General features: G+C 44.7%; 1 protein-coding gene across 11 annotated transcripts in view; it reads left to right on the top strand.

The window, feature by feature from the left end:
• SH3BP2 (SH3 domain binding protein 2) overlaps positions 1 to 23358 on the top strand; it is a 420756-nt gene that overhangs the window by 380091 nt on the left and 17307 nt on the right. For all 11 annotated transcript variants that reach the window (XM_078678566.1, XM_078678567.1, XM_078678568.1 and 8 more), the window contains 4 exons: positions 15104 to 15227; positions 16119 to 16174; positions 17491 to 17569; positions 18930 to 18989. In XM_078678566.1, coding sequence (XP_078534692.1) covers positions 15104 to 15227; positions 16119 to 16174; positions 17491 to 17569; positions 18930 to 18989 — 319 coding nt within the window. The remainder of the gene's footprint in view (positions 1 to 15103; positions 15228 to 16118; positions 16175 to 17490; positions 17570 to 18929; positions 18990 to 23358) is intronic.

The raw sequence follows: 23358 nt of genomic DNA, 5'->3' as shown, positions 1-23358 counted from the left end.
TTGTTACCGAGACTCCCATTCCGACGACGGGGAATGATACAAAGCATGGGAATCTATGAAAGTTACCAATACTGGGGAACCAAAGTTACAGGTAAGTAACTTGTTTTCTTCTTTAATCACACTTACTGCAGCATCCAATCAAACAATATGGCTCATTTTTCCTTTAAACTTTGGGATGGCAGCATGGATATTGCGAGGTAAAGGGCAGGTGAGGAATATGATCATTTAGAAAGTAGTGGGACGCCCACGAAGTCTTAACTTAGTGAAAATTCAAAACTTTCTCATTAGGTTCTGCACCCAATTTGCACTCACACTTCAGTTCTAGAAACCGCGAGAGCTGTTAGGCAAATTGGTTGTTCTCTCTATATTTGCATTTGCAGAGGGTGTTGGGAAAGGGATTGTTCTTCCAGGAAATATCATTCTTGGTAGAGAAAAAAGTGTTGAGTTTCCACATTATTAACAGAAATATATAAATTGCGCCGATTTACATGAGCACTTACGGGGATTGTTTTGAATTTCCAAAATGTGAAAAATCTACTGAAATCCTTAACAAGAAACCTATAAGTGGATTAAAACTTTAAAAAAATGTTTTTAAATGAGTCGCTTCTATAGCAGTGTTCTTACTATCTTCAGCAGTGACATCTCTCAAAATTAAACTAAAGCAAGGTTCAAGCAAACAGGTGAAAGAGAAATGATTATCAAAGGACATGAGAGCCACTGAGCTGGCACCTAGAATGTAGTGCCTGCAGGAAGCGGTTATGCATACTGTCCAAACATGAATATTTGCCATTCAACATATGCTGCGTTGCCTAGTGTGAAAGGGCTTATTGTTGAGTTTGTAGCAAATACTCTCCGACGATGAAATACCAAGCTGTAAAGGTTTTGGTTGTGTTATTTGAAAGTGGGTGGGGGGGTTATCTGACAAGGCCTGTGCAGGGGATTCTTCTCACCTGTCAGTGGAAACTTTTTACAAATAAGTTATAGTGGACTCGATAAAGATAACACAAAAATGGTGACATTCTGGTTAAAAAAAAAAATCTGTCGACTTTGAGAGGGATATAATATAGCGACCATTTTATCTCTTTTTAAAAGTAGATCAGGCGCAAGGCCAGAGTATGTAGAGTAACCAGTGGAGAAGTGTGGCTCACTGGTTAGAGTGGCAGACTCTGAAGCAGAGATCAGGCCCGGGACCAGGGTTCTAGTCCCGACGCGGCAGGGGCTTGAGCTCAATGTCTAGCTTGCCTAATCTCCACAACGGCCCCTACAACACTGGGATGCCTGGCTTCACCTTGGGGGTGCCCAGGAGGGACTCCTCACAGGGAGAGCCAGGAAGGGTTCCACAGCGTTATACAGCGCTGGGACGCTCCGTTGGGGCAGCTGTGCGCTTTACAAAATACACTACATTTACATTTACATGTAGTTCCCTAACTTTTAGCGCACACATTTTACTCAATATAATGCAATCTTCAAGTGGAACATTTTCTCATGTGAAACGATGAGTTTAAAATGGATGTTTTAACCATGTGAATATTATGATCTACTCAGGGCCGCTGGAATTATGCGGCAGGAGAGAACCAAAATATGCAACGGGGTTGAGTAAATTATGCGACAAACAAAAAGCACATTATCGGCATAATGTGGCACATTTTGTAATAGTATTACTTCATTATTTAATAATTTTTAAATCTGGTAACACTGTTGGACATTGTTTCCGCCTCATTAGTACTAGTTTGATATCCAACCAGAACAGTAAGGAAAAGAAAGGTGACCAGTCCAGTTTTGCAAAGGGCCTTCCATTGCGCTGCAACACGTGTTGCTGCATTGCTAGTAACTTTTGAACCGTTTGAGCTAGGAACAAATGTTTATTTTGTTAAGCTCTGCAGATTGTGCGACAGATGATTGATTATATAGCAAATGTGGCATATATATAATTTTGCAAAAATTGCCGCAGCTGCACAATTACATAATTCCTGTGGCCCTGGATAGACTTAATTAGACAGGTAAACCAGGCCATTTGATGGTTTGATTAGGTAGGACGCCAAAGTCTTGCACATAACTTCACAAGACTACTTGAGCACCTGTATTAGCTAAAACAATATGAATGATGGGGCATGGCAAATCCACAAAGATAGTCTGGGTGTGGCTACGCCGTGAACGGGATGGCCGTACGGAGCTGAAGCTCTCCCGGCCACAGCAACCAAACGACTGTTTCCCGGACCCAGATGCGGCGCGCAACCCCGTGACATCACCTCGATGGTGGTGACTGTGGCGTGAAATCCAGCTTGGAAGTGGAGAAGCGATCGTGGTCCATCCTTCTCCCTGCCGGAGCCTATTACAAAATGGCGGCGATGCTGAACCATTCGAGAGCGGAGCCTGTAGCGGAGTGAGGAGGTGACCCGGGATCACCACGAAGGCGGTGTGGCATGCGCCTCGGCGCGTCCGGAGCTCTTTCAAGTGGCACAGCGGGCGTCCCGCGATCCGGGGTTCCGTTCGGCCTCCCCTGCGGTGCACGCACCGATTGCCAGTTGAGGCGGAGGAGAGGCCTATTTGATCCCTCCACAGTGGGCCCTGACAACAACCCTAGTTATGGCATCTCTGCTGCACTCCCGCGGGCAACAACAACTTTGAGCTCTGGTGCCTGAGTGCATGTTGCGCCGCCCACATCCCCCAACTCCCCCCGTCGCCCGCCTGGGAACAGCAGCGATTTGCCCGCGGTCTTCCTCCACTGGAGTTGGCGGGCCAATCCAAGAGCTGGCACCTCTCTCATCACGGGGCCAGCTCAGGCATATACATATCTTTGACTGCTCTGCGCCTCGCCCGCTACCATCAAGGCTGCCATTCTGTGGACACTCTCTCCCTCTCCTGCTTGGACTGTGGGACCCATTGCGTGGTCTTCTTGTGCTCCATCTGTCGCGGTCCTGAGCCTCGCTGTGGATGCCGCATGCTTGACACTGCAACAAGTTTATCCCACACGCTGCTTGCTACATAATGTTCTCCCTGCAGCAATTCATCAGCAGCCTCACACACTGGCTGTACCCTCACCTCCTTCTTCGCGCCCTCCAGTGCAGTTGCGGTATGGGCCGCAGAGACCCTAAGCAACGCGTACTTCCAATGGAAAAACTTGTGGATCCTACCCGTGACCTACATGGCGGAAGGTTGGCAACCTCCTTCTACCTCGACGGACCAAGCTAACCACTTGAATCCATTACTGTTGGAAATGAGGGCGAGATTCAAGTCGCTAGATGTCTGCTTTGACTCCTTGGACAAACACATAGCAGATCTGGGCGCAAAGATCCAGGTAAACGATCGACGCCTTGATGTGGTGGAATCCCGCATGTCCGACATGGAGGATGGAATGGCGCAATCTGTGAAAAGGGTTGACCGCATGGTCTAATCCTAAAGGAGGTTGCGACGAAAAATGAGGATTTGGAGGGGCGAAGCCGTCGTAACAACATCTGCCTTATGGGCGTGCCCGAGTCCACAGCCTCTGAGCCCATGGATAACCCAGTAGAGATGATACTCATAGACTTGTTTGGGAAAGAAGCCTTCCCTCTTGGCTTCGTGGTCGAACATGCCCATAGGTCACTTGGCCCCCGCCCTAACCCAGGATGCCCGCCTACGCCCATAATTGCGCGAATAATGAACTTCAGAGACAAGAATACGGCACTGCGACTGGCACGTGAGCAAGGCGAACTCTTTTGGCAGGGCTCCAATCGATCCCTATACCCTGATTTCACTGCTCTGGTTCAAGATGCGAGTAGGAAATATCTCGGAGCTAAAGCAACGCTCAGGACCTGAGGTTGAAATATGGTATGCAATACCCTGCCAGATTACGGGTGGAGGTAAACGGACGAGTCCGAGTCTTTGAGAATCCTACAGAGGTGCAGGAATTCTGCCGCACTTACAAACTCAACCATAAACGCCCCACCGAGACAGACACACCCTCACATCCACACCGTGGTTCGGCTGTCAGTGTGGATTTATTCTCGAACTCTGGTCATGGCTGACTGACGGACACTTGATTTACCTTCATGTGCCGCACATTTAATTATTTGTTGTAAATGCTGGGATTTAACATGTTGCATATTCCCCACCGCCACCCTCCCACCTCACCCCACTTGGTGTACACCTAGAGATAGTATTGGTGACGATAGAATGTGCTACACTTGTTTCTTTTCACCATTTTGAGGATGATACTGGTACTATGGGCTGTTTTGGTAAAGTGGGTAATGCCTCTCCGGATGGGCGGGAAGGCTGGGCGGGGGGAGGGGGGAGGCAAGAAGGGTTTGGTTCTTATTGCTTTGAACTGAATTCATGATACATTTGTTTGCAGTCACGTCAGACGGGTTCAAATCTTGGTTATTCTTTGTTCCTCAGATCACTTCCCTAAGATGGCACAGTTAGGTTACAATGCTGGCCCTTCGGGCGTCACACTTGCTACATGGAATGTCCGGGCCTTAAACAACACCCGCAAAAGACGTTAAGTTGTCCATTATCTGCTAAGGCACGGGGTCGATGTAGCCTTCCTGCAGGGGAGACACCTTCCTACTAGCGATCAGGCTCGGTTTGCATTCTCCTGGGGTCCGGACAGATTTTTTTCAAACTATAGTAACTATGCCACGGGTATGGCCATTCACATACATAAACGGCTCCCCTTCAAGTGTCACTCTGTAACGCATGACGACGAAGGCAGATGTGTTATTGTAGTGGGCACACTGTTGAGTCACAAGCTGGCGTTGGTATGTATATATGGTCCCAACAATGATTCCCCCGATTTTTATTATGCGTTACTTTCTAGATTGCTACAGCTAGGCCCCGTGCCCCTTCTCCTTGGGGGCGACTTCAACATTGCCCTACACCCACCCTCCGATAGCAGTTCATCTGCGCCTGACCCCATGCCACGAGCACGTAAAGCTTTAAAGTCCGTATGTGAGCACTTTTCACTTCTAGACCTGGGCCGCGCTCGAGATCCGTGTCATACTACATATACACATTATACCAGTCTTCATGACACGTGGACCAGGCTTTACTATTGGTTGGCATCTCCGGATATTTCCCGCTGGTTCCACAAGCTTCAAACGCTGCCCAGAACATATTCTGATCACTTCCCTGTGCTGATGTCACTAAAAGTCCCACGCCCCGAAGGCTTTGAGAGGCAGTGGAGGTTCCCGAGCCGTGCCCTAGATGATGATGTATTTAGACAGGAAATCCGGGAAGCGATTGAGGATTACTTTGAACTTAACACTGGGTCAGTTGACACAGAGGCAATGTTATGGGAGGGATTCAAGGCTTACATGAGGGGGGTATGCATGTCCAAAAGCTCCGGAGTGCTGCGCGATATACGTGGTGTGCTTGCCCGGGTGGAAAGGGAGCTTGGATCCCTGGACACTGAGCAAAGGGTAGCAGCTGACCCGAGTCACAGTGGTAGTAGGGCGGCTCTGCTCTTGGAATACAGGGAGACTGCTGAAAGGGAAATCCTCTATATGGGGAAATATCATAATACCAAGGTCTATGGGGAAGGTGACCGACCTGGTCGGGTATTAGCACAAATGGTCAGACCCTTCTACACGAAAGCATACATCACAGAACTACAATCATTGACAGGAGACCCACTGGAAATCCAGAAGGAGTTTCTCTATTATTTTAAAACATTGTACACCACCAAACTGGGACATAACCGTACTGACCAGGAGACTTACCTATCTGAGGTTGCATTAGTATACCTCGAAAGGTTCATGCAAGACTTTCTAGCAGTACCCATTAGGGTAGAAAGCTTAAATGAAGCCATTACATCCCTGATCCTGAACTCATGCACCGCCCCCGGGCTTGTTGGGTTCACGGGGGAATTTTACAAAGCCTACAAGGACCTAATGATCCCTCGCCTTCTTGATATGTATGCCGAAGCATTAGAGAAGCAGGTTCTCACACCCACTCTCCGTAAAGCGGTTATCATTTTACTCCCCAAACCAGGGAAATAACCCCCTGCTATGTGGCTCGTATCGACACCTGTCCCTTCTAAACCTGTACTATAAAATACTTGCCAAGGCATTAGCATGTCTCCTCTCTCTCCTGATGGAATCCATTATCTCCCCGGCCCAGTCAGGCTTTGTCCCACACCGACCCACGGCATTCAACCTCCACACCTTATTTAACACCCTACACAGAATAAACCCAGACACTCCCGCAGCAGCTATCCTACTAGACACCGAAAAAGCATTTGACTCCTTGGAATGGCCCTTTTTTCTGTCTGTGATGCAAAAAATGGGTATTCCTCAGGGCTTTATTGCCACCACGGCTCTGTTATATAGTCAACCCACTGCTAGGCTCCGGCTAAATGGTACCCTGTCGGCACCCTTCCCCCTGTAGCGTGGCACAAGACAGGGGTGCCCTTTATCACCCTTGTTGTTTATATTAGCAATGGACCCCCTGATTAGGCATTTCCTGGAGAAGCATCTACATAGAGGTTTACAGTTCCACACGGTCCCATTGCTGGTCTCTTATTATGCTGACAACACAATCTTATATGTTCGTGACCCCCAGACCAACCTAGACCCTCTTATAAGAGAAATTCTCTGTTTTGGCACCTTCTCCGGATTGGGGATAAATTGGCATAATTCAGTCATCTTCCCCCTCACAAGTAGCATGTCCCGATGGGAACTGGAATTTCCGCTGGAATGGTGCTCAGATTCGGTGAAGTACCTGGGGGTGCACATTCATCTCAAGACAGACCAAATTATCCGCCGCAATTATGGTGTGGCGATCTCTAAACTTGAGACGCAAATAGACCACTAGCTAAAGCTCCCTCTCTCCATGGCGGGGCGAGTGGCCCTTATTAAAATGATTGTGCTCCGGAAGTTTTTATATTTATTTCATAACATCCTGATACCACTTACGAACATTTTTTAGTACTCTCCGCTCCCAGTTAATCAGACTAGTTTGGGGCAACAAGACACCTAGAGTGAGATGGCAGGTCATGACACTTCCATGTGATAGTGGAGGTTTTGGAGTTCCGGATCTACAATTGTACTACCAGGTAGCACAGTGCAGCTTCGCACAAACATGGTATCACCTGGATGCCAGGATCACTTTCCTGAGGCCGGAATCGGATTTTGTCCTGCCGGACACCTTGGCCCCAGTTCTGCCCCTCGGTATTCTTCAAGATCCCAAGGACATTCAACCGGTCTCCACAACCTGTTGGGCATGGGCTAAACTGAGCCGTATCACAAACACCCAGGCAGTTTACTCCTCCGAAAAATTGGGACAGAAGACTTGCACCAAATTCAATATCGTCAAAATGGGCGACTTGTACCCAGCAGGCCATATTTTTGATCCAGAGGATGCGTCCTTCTTCCGGACGTGACATTTATGGACAGATTTGTCTTGGGTAGACTTCGGTCGGCGCTTCGAGCTAAGATCACGGACTACCCACTAGAACCTCTGTCCTTCCCTACACTCACAATGGTGATAGGTAGTAGCAAGGGGGTTCATTTGATATCCCAACTTTACAGAGCATGTGATGACCTGATCGCAGTGGACGATTGCAGGGTATGCAGTGCTTGGAAAGCAGACTTGGGCAATCCAATCTCTTACGAACAATAGACGGCTTGCTGTAAAGTGACCAAAACAGTATCTCTAAATAGTAGGCATAAGCTGATGCATTTCAAGTTTCTACGCAGAATATATGTTATCCCAGCCAGAGCGCACAAGATAAACCCCACTAGAGCACATTATTGCCAGCAATGCTATTCCCCTCAAGCAGACTTTGCACGCCTAGCCTGGACATGCCCACGCATCCACACTTTCCGGGTGGAAGTTCACCATACATTGAGCAAGATAATACAGGTGCCGATGAACCCCCTGCCCGAGTTTGCACTCCTGGGATACGTCGTCCAACTCCCTCTCAAAGTTTGTAGATTCGCTGCCATTTCTCTACTCTTGGCTAAAAGAGAGGTAGCAATACACTGGGGCGGCAAGAGGGCTCCAACAAGAAGGGGCTGGATTCAAAGCTTAGCTTCCTGTTTCATGAGAAGCGACCAGTATGCCGACACAATCCCTCCCTCCTCCAGGCCTAAAGACATCTGGGGCCCCTTCAATGCCTTCTTATCAGCACAGCAGCAAGACCGCCCCCCCCCGCACAGCAGGAGCAGGGTATAGTCCCAACTGTGGTGGGCTAGACTGGTACGCACCACGCACCAACACTCTAAAGTATAAGGCGCCCACTCCCTCTGGCTTTGGTCTATTCCTGTTTCGAAAATACGCTGTTGGGAGGAGCGAGTGGATATGTTTACGGATGCACTAACTGTTGTGTCGCTCAGGATGGGCCTTAACTGTATTGTATGTATGACATATCACATTTTGAATTACCTACTGTGAATCGAAGGGAACTAATATTGAAAATGTCTCGTGATTGTACCCGGGATGTCATTTACTTGGATTCGGTGCCTTGCTTTGTCTTTAATAAAATGGTAAATAAAGTAAAAAATTTGGATACATCCACAAAGATAGTCAAACGTCTATTCTGGGTAGTAGTTATAAGAGGGAAACACCATAGAAAACGGATCCTGGCAGTGTGGGGAGGCCAAGGTGAGCAATTCTCCGAGAACAGAGGACTAGGCCTTAGTATGGAGCCAGGAACAGTGCCAATGATCTAAAGTTTCTTTTGGTTAACTATACATGTACTTACATATACATTTACTAACTACACTGGCATAAAACTTTAATCTCTGCCAAAGGTGTAAAATAAAGTGTAACCTTCAAAAGCTATGCCAGAGAGCTGTTAATATCGAATCAACGTGGTACAGATATATTTTACTCTGTTTCCATATTTCAAACTTAGCATCCCACGTTTTTGTTCTCATTCATTTTTTTTCGTCTCTTAACACCTTCACTGCGGCGGCTATTCCGCCGCAGTGCTAAGGGGGCGGGGCGGAAATACGGCGGGCGCATGCTGGTGACGGAACCGCTCCGTCACCAGCGTCAGTTGCGCTGTGCTTGTGACGGAGCCGTTCCGTCATGGCCCGCCCCGCTCAATAGAACGCTCAGCGCAGGCGCGGAATTCGCGCCGCGCAGGCGTGCCGGGCGGGCCATGACGGAACCGCTTCGTCATCAGCACAGCGCACCCGCAGCTGATGACGGAGCGGTTACGTCATCAGCATGCAACGGGTTAACTAGAACGGTTTTCTTTCCATGTTTTTCTAGTATACTTTTAATCGGTCTTCTTTCATGTAACTTTAATTTCTTCCCCCCCCACCCCACCCTTTTTCTGGTACCTCAGTTGATGTTTTTTTTTTTTTTGCACAGAGGTCAATAGAGTAACATCTCTTATGTACAGATCTGAATTTAACCTGTCAGTCACCAAATGAGGAATTGACTGGGCTTTTTTCCTTCAAAGACCAAACTAGGGGGATTGGCCAAAAAAGGGGGCCTAGTGCACCTTGAATGAAGCATGACCTATGTAAATAAGATCATGAGCTAATACATGTGTTCCAAACTGTTGTGCTTGACACATTCATAAATACTATCAAAAATTAAGACAACAACATATTTTTTATCATGAATTTAACATCCAATTCCACAACGGTGTTCTTATAATGTCCAATCTTCTACATTTTAAAATTGAAGCGCAGGAGCATTTGGGAAAGCCAAGCTGTCCTTTTTTTTACCTTTCACAGCTAAGGGACCCTCGAATAGTGAACACTATACAATGAATACACCTGAGTAGATTTATTGACAATGGCACTTAGGTATTTACAGAGAAACATTTCTAAAATGACCGCGCTTGCATCCTATAGGGTTGTCTAGATCAATAGATCTTAGACTTCCGTGGACCCCCACTCAGTCATTATTGGATGGTATGGAAAATGGCTAATGTATGTACATCAAAACCTCTTCCCTAAAATAAAATGTAAATCCAGTACTTGTATAGCGCACAAATTACCCCCGAAGGGGTATCTCGGCGCTGGGGGCTGTTGGGAAGATTAAGCGAGCTATTGCCCAGAGTCGCATGGTGCTGGGCAGAGCCCTGCTGCCAGAGCCGGTGATCGAACTGTGATCCCCAGCGTAAGTAGTCCTGGCCGCGGCGCCACACCTCTCCCCGAACTGTTTCATAACTGAACCATTTCGGTTTGAAGAATGTTGCAATAATTTTATATGCAATAAACATGCTCCATATGGTTTGAGTTGCAATGTGCCTGCAACTGCTCACACTGAGCACTAGACTCTACACGTTTAGGCAGGGCCAGCTGGCCATAGCAGGCACAGGGCGTTTCCCCGGTGGCCCATCATGGTGGGGGCCAGTTTTGGGCCCCTTGGGGGCGTTTTTGTTACAGGGGGCTGGTTTTGCAGCAATATCGGCCCCCTGTATCAAACGCAGAAGCGGTGAGCCGGGAGTGGGCCATACTGCTAGCACCTTACCTCCTCCCAACCCCCCTCCAGGGCTCGGCAGAGCTGTTTGCCTGGGCTGGTGTCTGTTCCCAGACCTGCTCTGCGTTTATATGCCACCACAACAGTGACAGCAGAGAAACCCGCACACATTGGGCATTAATCACATTTTTCAACTCCATCTCAAGCAATTGGATCACAGCTATAGGCATGTAACCTGAGCCGTAGCACACCTTGAAAACAAGCAGAGTTAAGAAGATCATAATAGGAGCTCGCTGAAATTGTACACATACCTAAAAGCTACCAGGAAATGTTCAAAATTCATCACCTATGGAACAAAATTAATTCAGAACATGTATACACTAGCTTAGGTCAGTGCTCTGGCGTGACCTGAAAATGGCACACACCATTCCATAATATTAATCAATAAATATAGAGACCAAATTGATTGCCCTTGCCAATGCTTGTTCTGAGGCTGCAGGGGAAGGTATTCTTTACATTTAAAAAAATGCTTCCTTGTAAATGAAAAAATGTGGAGTGGGCATATGTTTATGGATTAAACACACACAACAAAGAAGCCCTGCATAAAACACTCTCATCTGTGCACTGTCCAACCACAGATTGAGATTATTGATCCTACATTGATCCAATGGAGGGAGACAGAAAAAAGATTATATACTGCTCCCTAAGACAGAACAGGCGAAGACAACACATGTCTTAATACTGCCCTCACACATTTTGCAGTGTCATGCTTCATCATTGGGCCGCATCATACATCTAGGTGCAGACCAAAACACTAGATGGAGCTCAATCTTTTTTAGACGAAGATAAGTGGTGAGGGTAGAGATAGAAGGGGAAAGATGTGATAATACACATACAACACGTAAACGTGACACAACAGAAAAAGAAAAGAGAGAAGAGAGGTCTCTTCCCTTCTATAACTGGACCAAAAAGTGCAGTATTTAGTTTAAAACAACCTAGGGGTCGACATAAATGTTTTTATTCTGTCTGTAGATCCCTAGAAGGATTAAAAATGTATATACCAACATGTTTCTGCCACTACTACGCCCCCATCAGGATGGCACTGGCTTTCATCAGGGTGTTGGTCCCTATTTTCCAATCCTTACCCAACTTGGGTGTTTATTACCTTAGTCGTTTTTTTCTGTAGATAATATCTCATATTCTTGATCCTCTCCAGAATTTCTGTGAGGGAACAAATTCCTACAGAGTCCAGACGAGAGCGGCGGTGTGAGGAGTGAATATTATCAAGGCCCATCGGGTAACCACCATCCCACTCTCTCTATATGTTTATGGATACCTAATTTAGATTCATTTATATGCGCCCCACTCTTCTTTAAAATATTATAGCATCGTAGAGAGGCCTTTTCTGCACATTATCTCATGGCAAATTCTTTTATGAGGAACCCTGTGGTAGCGAGACAACTAGTCTCACATCAATTTTTAGGAAGTTGTGTAATAGGGGAAAACACAAACAATGAAGCAATTATTAATGCAAAATGAAAAAAGTGCTAATTTGTTATTGATGTGTTCTGGGAAAAAGAAAAGGGGACATGTAGCTGATAAAACACTCATGCCTGAAAACCTTAAGAGTACCAACTTGTTTAGAAATCTAAAGCTCACAACCAGAATTGTGTATCTCATTTTTTTACCACATTGATTTTATTGTGATGTTAAAGCACATAGTAAGTATCTGTAACATGGCAAGGATACGTTTACCTGAGATTAGAGTGAAGCGTGTTGTATCTGAGACTAGAATGAAGCGTGTTGGGAAGTCTAAAGCTCCAAACCGGAATTGCATGTCTCATTTTCTAAATGTTATTGTGATGCTTTAAAAATCTATATTTATGTATCCGTAACATGGCAAGGATACTTTTATCTGAGAATAGAGTCAAGAGTGTTGGGAAAACTAAAGCTCAAAACCAGAATTGCAGGTGAGATGGTTTTGTAACATTTATTTTGTTTCCTTGGAGCATATAGTATCTGTCAAGTTGAAAAGAAGCTCTTATTTAAGAAAAGACACAAACTTATTGGCAAATCGAGACCCAAAATAAAGAAGAGGAGGCTTACTATAACAGTGTTTATATTACCATACCTTAAAACATAGTGTGTATTTCTGCCACATTGAAAAGAAGCTTTCAAATTAAATAATAATCAAACTCGTTTCCCCTATTTTGTACTCTATTTTTCTTCGCCTCATTTAGCCTTTCTCTCTCCAGTCGCACTCAATCACATGATTAATATTCACTCCACCTCCTCTGTCTCCCTTTCCTGCCTCTCCACTGGTTAATGAATTGCCTTAACAGCCCAAACAATTCAGCATATTATTTGACATTCATAAATGTGTTTGCAAGTATACATTGTGTGTGTGTGTATATACACACACATATTTGAGTGGTTTGTTTACCTAAAAAAAGAGATATCTCAGTGTGTATATCTATATATATATATATATATATATATATATATATATATATATATATATGTGTGTGTGTGTGTATGTATACATAATATGGATGGATGGATAGATATGCATGTAGATACATATATTGTGAATTGATGTCGATATGCAAGTAGGAACATAAAAAACACGAAATTAAATACAAACATATTAAGGGAAGGTCGAAATGTATGAAAATATGTTTTGATCAAAATACCACTACAATTACGGTGTGAATTGAAATATGTTTTTTTCAAAAGTGATTTTCACAAAAGAAGTTTTGGAAAACAATGTTATTACATGGACTATATTCCAAGAAAGGAGCCATCTAAAGAGACGGTTGTACAGGGCCAGGATTGATTGAAATTTGCAGGAAGAGTGGTTCTGTCTTGGTAGAATTAGGTTTCACCTAGACGGTGTACATTCAGTTTTGGAAAGTCAAAAAGTAGTTTTATATATAAACCTCCAAGTCATGGCTGAGTGTCCGCCATCAGCATACTGATGCATACAGATGTTCGTATTGGAGATAAATACAATACCATGATATTCATATACAGGTTAAAATGAATCCGTGCACGGACAGAGCCTTGATGTACTCCACATCAGCAATAGTAGCTCTCCATAAGGAGAGAGTGATGTAAAGTGACTCATAATCCTACACATCAGAAATGATCCAGTGGTAGGCAAGCGTTGCAGGACCTATGTGGAACTGATAGTTAATCCTGCATGTGGGTGTGAATCCCAATCAAAATATGCTCAGCAGATTGTATTTTGAGATGAGTGTTTTGTTTTGCTGCAGGTGTCTAAATAAGTTTGCCTATGAATAGGAGTTAGGAAAACGGTGCAGATTTTTATAGTCAGTATTTTAGCTGTGGTGTTTAACTGTGGTTTTGGTTTCACACAACTTGAAGGCGTAGAGATAGAAATCTCTTTGTCCAAAGGGGTATTATTAATTCTAAAAGGAAGGGTAATCTATATGGCGAAGATGATGACGTCATCATTTTAGGAAAATGGTTTGAAAGAAACGAGAAGTTTAGGAATCGAAAGATGGTCTAATTCTACTATCGCAACACCAGGACTCTTTGATTAGATAGCTGAAAGAATCTTTAAGCTATTGTTTAAGAAGAATACAGCTATTGCAGATAGATTTTTTTTATTTTAGGGGGAGGGATTTGAGGTATGCTTTTTTGGGGTATAGCAATAGTTGTAGGTTTCAAATAAGTCTTGTATGGTTGATCACTAATTAATGTTACTCAAGCAGCAAGCCTCCTATGAAGCACAGGATCACAGCATTTGGTCTATTGCGGCAGTTCAGATTAGGACCCGGAACTCTTAGTTCCGTTCTTGGTTGACCGAACCACATCTGTAGACTAGTGTAGGCATTTTCTATATTTCGCCCAATGAAGGAATACTGTTTTTTTCTGAAAACTTGCTAAATGTCTATCATGAGGGTCAATGAAGCTGTCGTAGGTCCACAGATGGATCATTCACAGAAAATCTGTAACAAAAATATTGTGTAGATAAAATATCTTGTCAAAAATAAAGTGCTCCAAAATTTCGAGAAGGTAAGTGCAAATAGGTAAGTTATTTACTCTTCTTAACTCCACATCTATGTCCCATGAAGATATATATCTATCATCAGGTACATGTATGTAGAGTTATCAATAGTAACATTTTGCTTACCTATTGAAACTTACCTGCACAATATTTTGTCTTTGACGTTCTTGACATATTGTTTTCCAGATGTTCTGTCTAAATACCCCACAGATCTCAGATAACACACATTAGTGACAGAAGTTTAAGGGACAGAAGCATTCTAAAATTTCTGAAGGTTTTTCGCCAGCCCATTTCAGAAATGCCTTGCAGATAGTCAATTAAAAGGCCAGGTTGCTAGTTTCATTTGTTAAACACAATACCAGTGTGCACAGGGATAGATAGCGTTGACGCCAGAAGATATGATCCAGTAATCATCAGTTTCTGATTTAGAGATCCTGGGCATATGAATTCATTTGTGTGTACCTTAATTCTTATACCTTCCAAACTGGAGGTGCTAAATATGCACTACAGACTAGCCTTAAGGATTATTACAAAAGTCTCTGCTGGGACCTAAGCTTGTCTTAATTACCCATCTTCAGTAGTAAACAGTAATGGCTACTGCTGAGTCATCAGATAACAAAACCTCTCATCATTGAATTGTATTCCCTTTAAGATCACAATATTCTCTAAAAGCGATTTTGGTTTTATAGCGGTTATTTTTTCTCCTAGGAGGGCACCCCCAGAAGGACAAAGTTTCCGTGAGTTTTCCTGTGAAAAGCCTAAACCCGCTCCTCGGATAAATGTGAGCTTATCTCAAGAAGAACAAAACGAGTCTGATGAGGACTATGAAAAGGTAAGCAGGGTGTCAACTCTGATGTGCTGTGTTCTTTACAAGTAATGGGGTGGTGGGTTTGTACTGCCACAAAGCCTGTGTCAAGATGTAGACTGTGGGTGTGGGTGGTTTGCTATTGTGTTCTAAGAAGCTATATTTCTGGCCTCAGATATTCATGACATTCAGTGTCCAGAAAAACCAGTCTTTGAATGTAAACCCACACACAAACATGCGTCCTCTCTATCTCTGCCAGTGCCTGCATGCACACTCACATTCACTATCTGTCTTCAGTGAATGTAACCCTGTTTCACAGACCTACATTCACTGACGCACCTCCATGTCGTTGCTTGCTTGATGAAGTCAGGGGAGGCTCTCTCAGTACCCATTTGGGAGATACACAGTAACTCCATTAGTAATGCTTGAGCATCATTGAGGAATCATGGAAGGGTAATTATACCCTTTGAATGACACCCTGTTGCCCAAAGGCGTTGGTGTCTTCCAGGACACGCAACACTGGGGGTTTGGCACTGGGCTGCAGGAGCACCCAAGTATTCCTTTCAAACTTGAAATATGTCAGTTTGGGGATGAATTACTTTGTTTTAAACAAACCACATGGCACCAACACTGCCATTGGCTTTGAATTCTAAAATGTCGAGTTTGTTTTATGTTGTCAGTTTACTATCTGCCTCTCCCTGTTTGTTTTAAGCTCAATCCTTTGGCGCAGTCCTCCTAGGCTTGCGTGCCCTTAAAACTCACTACTTGTTATTTACTTGTCAGTTGCTGAGTACCTAAGTGTGGTTTAACTATGTACGTGCTGCTAAGGTTGGTCTATGCATTTCTGCGTGGGGCACACTGCCATGTTGTAAGGAAGTTGTGCGTGCTTCTTTTCAAAAAAGGTATTTTGCTTTTCAGGTGCGCTTACCGTATTCAGTCTTTGTCAACACCACAGATTCCTCCGAAGTGGAAAGGTAAGAGAATTATGTCTTATTTGATAATCGTCCTGGAGTAGCTTCCTATGACAGCTGATGCAAAACAGTAAATTATAACAAGATCTGAAACGAGTGCTTAATTTGAGCCGGTGGTTCCTGATCCTCTGCACCAGCACTTAATTGTCGGCACTGGGGCTTGTAACCGTCTGCCAAATAGTGGCGCTGTGTCTAATTTAAAGATGAGCACAACAGTTGTTTATTATTCAATATACATTCAAAATTACCATTGAATGCCGCCCAAGCCATTCTTATAGCTTTGGGGGCCTGGAAAAGACTGAATGATCACACTTGTAAGTGTGTGATGATTAGTAGTTGTGTTGGAACGGTTATTGGCAGAGCTGGGAGGAGCAATGTGTGGTGCAAGCTGCAGTGGCCTCCTAATGAGGGCCGTGGAATTTTATTTTCTTTTTTAATTTATTTTTTTACTAATTAAGTATTTTCTGAAACAATAACTTCATAAGTAGCTTGCTGTAAGTTACAGCCTTAGAGAGCCGTGGGGTATTTTCACACTCCACTCTCAACTCATTGGCACGTGAACTACATTTCCGAGTGTAAGGTTCCTTGCCTCCTTCTAAGGAATATTTCACTATGCAAAAATATGGATACAGATACATGACTCGTGAAATGCCAGAATGAATAACGAAGTTCCATTTGAGGGAGTGTGGAGGTTGAGCGGGCTCTTCTGTCACCCCCAACTCTTCCTTAAAACAAACTAATATTTTACCAAATGTGTTGTAAAAAGTCCCTGCTTCCCTCACTACTGCATGACCTTTCCATGCTTTTCCTTGCATACACCAATCAATCCAGCATTCATTAATGTTTTTAAAACTCTGGTTCTTCCTTAGACACTCAATGGTGTTCCTCAACACCAACGTCTTATTCCTCCTCCTTCTCTATTCTTGTACCACATGTGTATGCCACCAACATTTCTATACCCTTGACTATCTCACTGCACGTATATAACCAGTAGCAAAACAGCCATGGCGCTTGGGGCTGGTTGAAGATGTGTAGCATGGAGAATGTGGCTCCATCTTTACATGGTATATCCCTGATGCACAAAGCTTTTTATCTCCCTAAGCATGAGTGATCAACATGATAGTCACACCTTGTGCACCCGCAGCACCTTCTTGTACCCATGGATCCAAAAACTCTGCCATCCGATAGTCAACTATGCCCTGCACGCATAACCAGTAATGTTACAATGGAACTCTCCCACTGATTGCTTGACAGGCCAACAGTTGTTTTACAAAGATGATCTTGACCCAATTTGACATTTTCACTTTTTTGTTCATTAGGCTGATGAAAAACAGCAGCATCGGTAAAGTTCCTTTGAACGGGCTGTACTGCATAAGGAATTCAACAAAGGCCGGAAAGGTAAACGTGTGTGAAAATCTAAAGCGGTGGACTTTTTTTCTGAAAGGGAACTTGAGTTCCCGCTTCTCACGGGCAGGTTGCTCGCATGACTTCCTCATTCCATCAAACCAGCCCCACTTATAGTATGTTTGTAACAGAATCCGCCTACGGTAGCTGGTAAAAAAAAACAGAACCGGTCAAGCATGGCATGAAGCTTTTGGGCAAGCTAGGTCAGTATTCTACTATTGTCCACTGATGGCTCGTCCTGGAAATTACAGAATGTACAATTGTAAACTAATGTGTCAGCCTGTTTGTTTTAGATACATGCAGGATTGTTTGTACATTTCCAATTAGTGGCCTTTAAAAGATGAAACTGATGTCAGCATTTTAATGCCATATCACCTGGGTCCTTAAATAATAATGGTATATATTACATTGCTGCAAAGTATATTATTAAGGCCTCCTCAGATAGGGCTTTGTCTGGAATGTTTGGAGTAAAGGGTATAGTTGTCCCTTATTCTTTAGGATAGTTTGTCCCAGGTTAGTTTTGTCACTGGAAACTTCCAGGCATTGCCAGGATTCGTAAAATTGTAAACAAATGTAACTAGGCAGAACCAGGCACCTTTTCCGATTGTTAATGTTGCTACTGTTCAGCCTTCCACACTGGTACTCTCTTCAAAGCTTAGTAAAAACTGTTATTGCCTGAAAGACCATAGTCCATCTTAATGATTTAAAGTAAGCTAACAGAATCAGTGTCCTCCGGGTCAGTCATAGTTGTCTTTAGGCATTAATATTACCAGCTGCGGCTCCTCCGCTTTGGCGGGGGACAGTCGCCCCACTAAAAAGAAAGTGATAATGAACCCTTGTTTATTATAGTTTTATTTTTGCTCTCGGGAGCCAAGGCTTTGGGGTGGGGCCAGGAGGGTGACAGGTTGGTGGCGAAGTGGTTGTACTGCTATTCAGTGCGCAGGACGGACTGGTCGGCCCTCTCAGGATGGCCAAACTGTCAGTTGTCTCCAACCTGAGTTGCGTTGCCGGGTTGGAGAGAGCAGGCACAGGCTCCCATCTAACTGGGAGCGCAACTCATCAGCGATCAGGCCAATCCTGGCACTGCTTCCAGCAGCAGGAAAGCAGCATCAGGATTGGCTGTAGTGGACTTTGGGAGCCTGTGGCTGCAATGGATAGGAGCGTGATGCAGCAGGTAAGTGTTTTTTGTTTTATTTGTCTCGTCATCCGTCCGTCTAACCCCCCCCCTCCACACACACCCACCCACCCACACACACACACACACACACACACACACACACCACTCTATTGAAACACTGGCTGCTACTGAATATTATATATCCTCAACTGACCTCTCTGATTTCTATTTCTTTAGGTATTGGTAGTTTGGGATGCACAGGAATCAAGAGTAAGAAATTACAGAATATTTGAAAAGGTTAGTGGAAATTCCAGTTTATGCATAAAAGGCATAGTTTACTATATTCGTAAGATCAGACTGTACCTTGGCTTTGCAAACGCTCAAGCGTGTCAACTAAAATCCATTGCTTCGAGGAGTGCCAAAATGGAAGAAACTCTGAACACTAACACTGCTTCAGCACTGCCTTTCCGAAGGTAAGGATGGTTGCTCACATCAACAGACTCTTCAGAGGAGGCCAGAAGTGGGAAGAAGACTGAGTGGTCCGTGCCTCTTGTGCACCTGTTAGGTTCTAACTTCCCCATTCTTTATCCTTAGTATCTGTTGCCAAAGTTAATCATTTGGCAGTATACATCTGGTATCAGAGTGTTAAACAGTGCAGCCTAGGGAAAGAGTCAAATAAAAGTTAGTGTTGAGAGGTGCACATGTAAACAGATAAGTACCCTGAAAGCAATAGAAACTAGCAATCACTGATCAGATGTCGGTGTTAAAGCAACACTTTACAAGATACCCAAGAGCAGTCATAAAACCTATTGACATATTTTGCGACATGTTTCAGACCTTCTTAAATTCAGTGGCTCGGTCATCGTTGGAAATGTCAAGATCAAACAGGGGCGACTGGTGTTCAAGAGCGTAAGGGGCACTGCATTGCCAAAAATGGGGAGGAGAGGAAATAAATTCGAGCAGCCGAGCGCGTGATGAATCATCGTAGATGGAGGGTTTTTGGGTGTGGAATTAGTGGTAGGATTGAAGAGCCATGCGCATGCATCGAGCGAGGAAAGTCCTCGCCCTGCAGGCATCATGCCAGGGCTGTGACATCACTTTGATGGGCGAGGGAATGTGCTCGCATTTGGGCTTTTAATCTGTGGCTCAAGGCTGCGTCAGAAGACGGCTATTCTAGTAATGGGCTAGGGCGGAGCAAGCTGATGAGGAAAGGAATGAGTAGGTGGTAGCCACCTAAGTTTGGGCTCCTCCTCCTTTACTCTTGCCCAACGGTGGTTTTGAGTTTGATGCTAAGGGGCAGGCTGGAGGTGAAGTGCAGCATCTCATGACTCTCTGGAGAAGTGCAGTGGTGAAGAGCACATTGTACCCCCCATCTCCGCAGGCCGAGTTAGTGCCTTCAAGATGCCCTCCTTTTTCAGTGCTTTCTGCGTGCCCCTGTGAAGCATGTAGGCTTCTGTTAATTAAAAAGGCACTGCACAATTCTTCTTCAGTGATTGCATTTCTTCTTGGGATATGTATAAAACATAACTGAGGTTCTGTAAAAACTACGGATTCTCCTGCTGCACCCCCTGCATGCTCCTGGTTGTGTTCTGGCTATCTGCAGCTTTCCCGGCATACTGATCCGAACTGGTTTCCCCAGTTTCAAAGGCCATATCTCTACCTAAAATTATTGTGCATTTGTTTGTTCTATACACAGCGGCCCCCATTTGACTCTGACTTGCATGTGTAACATTGAAGGACTTCTAGGTGCTAGAGCTCCCCTATGACTGCTTTCGTATAACGCTGTTCAACACATTGAACATATTTTTATCTTAGACATGGGTAGATTGAGTGATTTAGCCCAGAATCACGGGATGGTTAACTGGTTTCGCCAGCTCTAAAGTCAACAGTGCTGCCCGTTATGCCACATACTCCTCTCTGTGATTCTGTGTCGATGTTTCATGCTGTTTGCAGCTTCTCTGTGTACATTGATTTCGAGAAGTGCAATTTATTTCCTGCCGATAAGCAAATGGATAGGAAAGCTGGGAACCACTTCAGGGACAAGCGTTGCTTTAATATTTTATTTTCTTCCTCAAACTAAACTAGAGCTCGGTCCAAATATTAAAATTGGAGCGAAAGGCGCACAGGAGGCTTATGGATTTGCGCTTTCGTATAGTGTGCATTCGACGCAAGTGCATTCCAGTGCTTCACAACACAACTACACTGTTTTAACACGAGTGCCAAACATCAGATTTTAAACACTTGTTCAAAAGGCTTACCATGGGGTGTCAAGTGCTTGATCTAGCATCATGAAATGTTGAGCCGAGGCCGGGATTCCCACTTAATCATCAGTAACCCTTAGCTGTTAGATCACATCCCTTGCGCATGTCGGAGAGCTAAACTCACCCGCCGTGAGAAGATCCTGGGGGTTCCGAGGCAGGAAGGCACATGGACATACTGCTTTGCGCAGCTGAAAGAAATGTCGCCCAATTACAGACTGCGGCTTATTCACTTTAAATGTATCCACAGGCTACATAGAACCCCTGTCTGGCTGCACAGAGCTGCCTTGAGTGAGGATGCGAGGTGTGTGCGTTGGCGAACCCCGGAAGCCTCCTTTATGCATCAGGCATGGGAGAGCTTGGCGGTGGCGAGGTACTGGGAACGTATTTTTGGGGTGCTAGCCCTGCTGATCGATGCTGCAATAGAACGCTACCCCTTGGTGGCCCTGCTAGGGTACGTGTGTGGAATAGCTGCTGAACACAGGAAACTGGTGGCCATGCTGTTGCTCCTAGCTAAGAGTAGGGGGGCTATCTGCTGGGGCTGCAGGCGCAGTCCAAAGGCAGTGGAGTGGCTCAAGGATGCTGCATTCTGCCACAATCGGTTGTCTGACTATTGGGAATTGATGCCAGCGCAGTCTCGACCCAAAGACATATGGGAGCCACTGCAGAGTTACCTAGAATCTTCATCCCCGGACAACGGTGTCAGTGCAGTGGTGGTAGCATAGACACTGCCCTCTGGCCAATCATCACACCCACGGCCAGTAGGCAGTACAGTTGTAGCTGGAGAGTATCATCTTCATCTGGGCCAGAGGGGAGCTTCCGTCCCCCCCTTCTGAATCCCCCGCCCTCACCCCCAAAGCTTCCTGCTCTTTCCTCTCTGACTCTATCCTCTCATTATTATGGTCGGCTCGGAGCCCTTCACTACTTCTCGGAAGGACTGTTGCTACAGAGGGCAGAAGGACATGAAAGGGACTAGAACACTCTGCTCCAATATACTGTCCAAGACTATGTAACTACACCCCCCGAGGTCGCTCTGTTACTGCCAAGCGTGCCAGAATGCATGTAAGGACCAATGTTGCAGCTCCGTTTCATCTTCTTTATATCTGTTCACTCTCTTGAAAAATTCAATAAAAAGACATTTTAAATACATAAACTCGTCCTCAGTGCACCGGGCTTCTCAGCACCAACCCTGTGCAAAATTACAAAGGCAAACGACCAGGAAAAACCGGTAAGCAGGAGTAAAAGCACCTGATCTTACCTGGGACGGTGTGGGGAATTACGACCTCTGTCCTACTGGGGCAGATGTTCCACAAACGGCAGCAGCGCGGAATGCTGATACCAAGCTGTACTTCCTGTTGTACCGCCCTAAACCCCAAGAACGTGATGAACCCTTTCCACCTGATTATAACCCAACAGGAAGACAAAACATTCTCTTGTGCTCTTAATTCATTAAAAAAAATCTAGATTTATCAGCTTAAGAAACACGGCTATTTTAACCAACATAGCGTTCTTACACTCAGACCATTGTGGCAATGCTGTTTAAAAGTGGAACTTACTGTTGTGAAAAGGCCGACACCTCCGGCACTTAGTCATCCTCCTTTCCAAACACTTTCCCACAGGCCACATGCAAAAGCAAACTGTGTTTATAGCATTTAGACATGGTATAAACAGCACAAACATTACTATGGAAAATACCACTTCTTACTTACAGCGCACTTTAATACTCCTCTAGGGAGACAGTGCCGAGACGGAACATGTATTTCTTTTTGTATGGCTTGTTCATTCAAAGTTACCCAGCCAATACTGCATCACCAATCACACAAGCAGTGATTTGCTGTTTGGTTATTCTCAAATCTAATATATTAAATGGAAATCATGCATGCTTTTGCTTTTTTCTGTTTTTGTTTCTTTAATCTGTGCTGAGATTTCCCAATAAGAACAGAAAAACGGTACATAGCTGTACTTTCAGTTTAACACGTTCCATAACCATTTATTCTAGGTGATTTCAATTTTCATGGGGAAAACACCTCTAATTCTGAGGTTAACAAACTCCTCTCCTCGTTGGAACTAATGGGACTCACACAAAGAGTGGAAGGCCCCACACATCGAGCGGGTCATTTACTAGATCTAGTGTTCACCAACTATGACCAACTGAGTTGCGACCCCCCTGAACTCCTGATTTGGACTGATCATTCGATAATAACCTTCTTTATCGACCAGGCGTGGCAAAGGAAGGGGGTACCACATAGCAGGAAAACGCCAGAACTGCGTAGGCCATGGCGTAATCTTACCTTAGAAGCTTTTAATGAAGCCTACCACCCGGAATTAGCAAACAACTTAATGGAGGCTCCCAAAATATTGGAGGCCTTCAATGCGGCTCTAGAATCTGCTCTTGATGAGATCATACC

Source organism: Lissotriton helveticus, chromosome 2_2, assembly GCF_964261635.1.
Source record: "Lissotriton helveticus chromosome 2_2, aLisHel1.1, whole genome shotgun sequence".
Taxonomy (NCBI): Eukaryota; Metazoa; Chordata; class Amphibia; order Caudata; family Salamandridae; genus Lissotriton; species Lissotriton helveticus.
The sequence above is the reverse complement of the archived record's forward strand: the minus strand, read 5'-3'. Positions and strand labels throughout refer to the sequence as shown.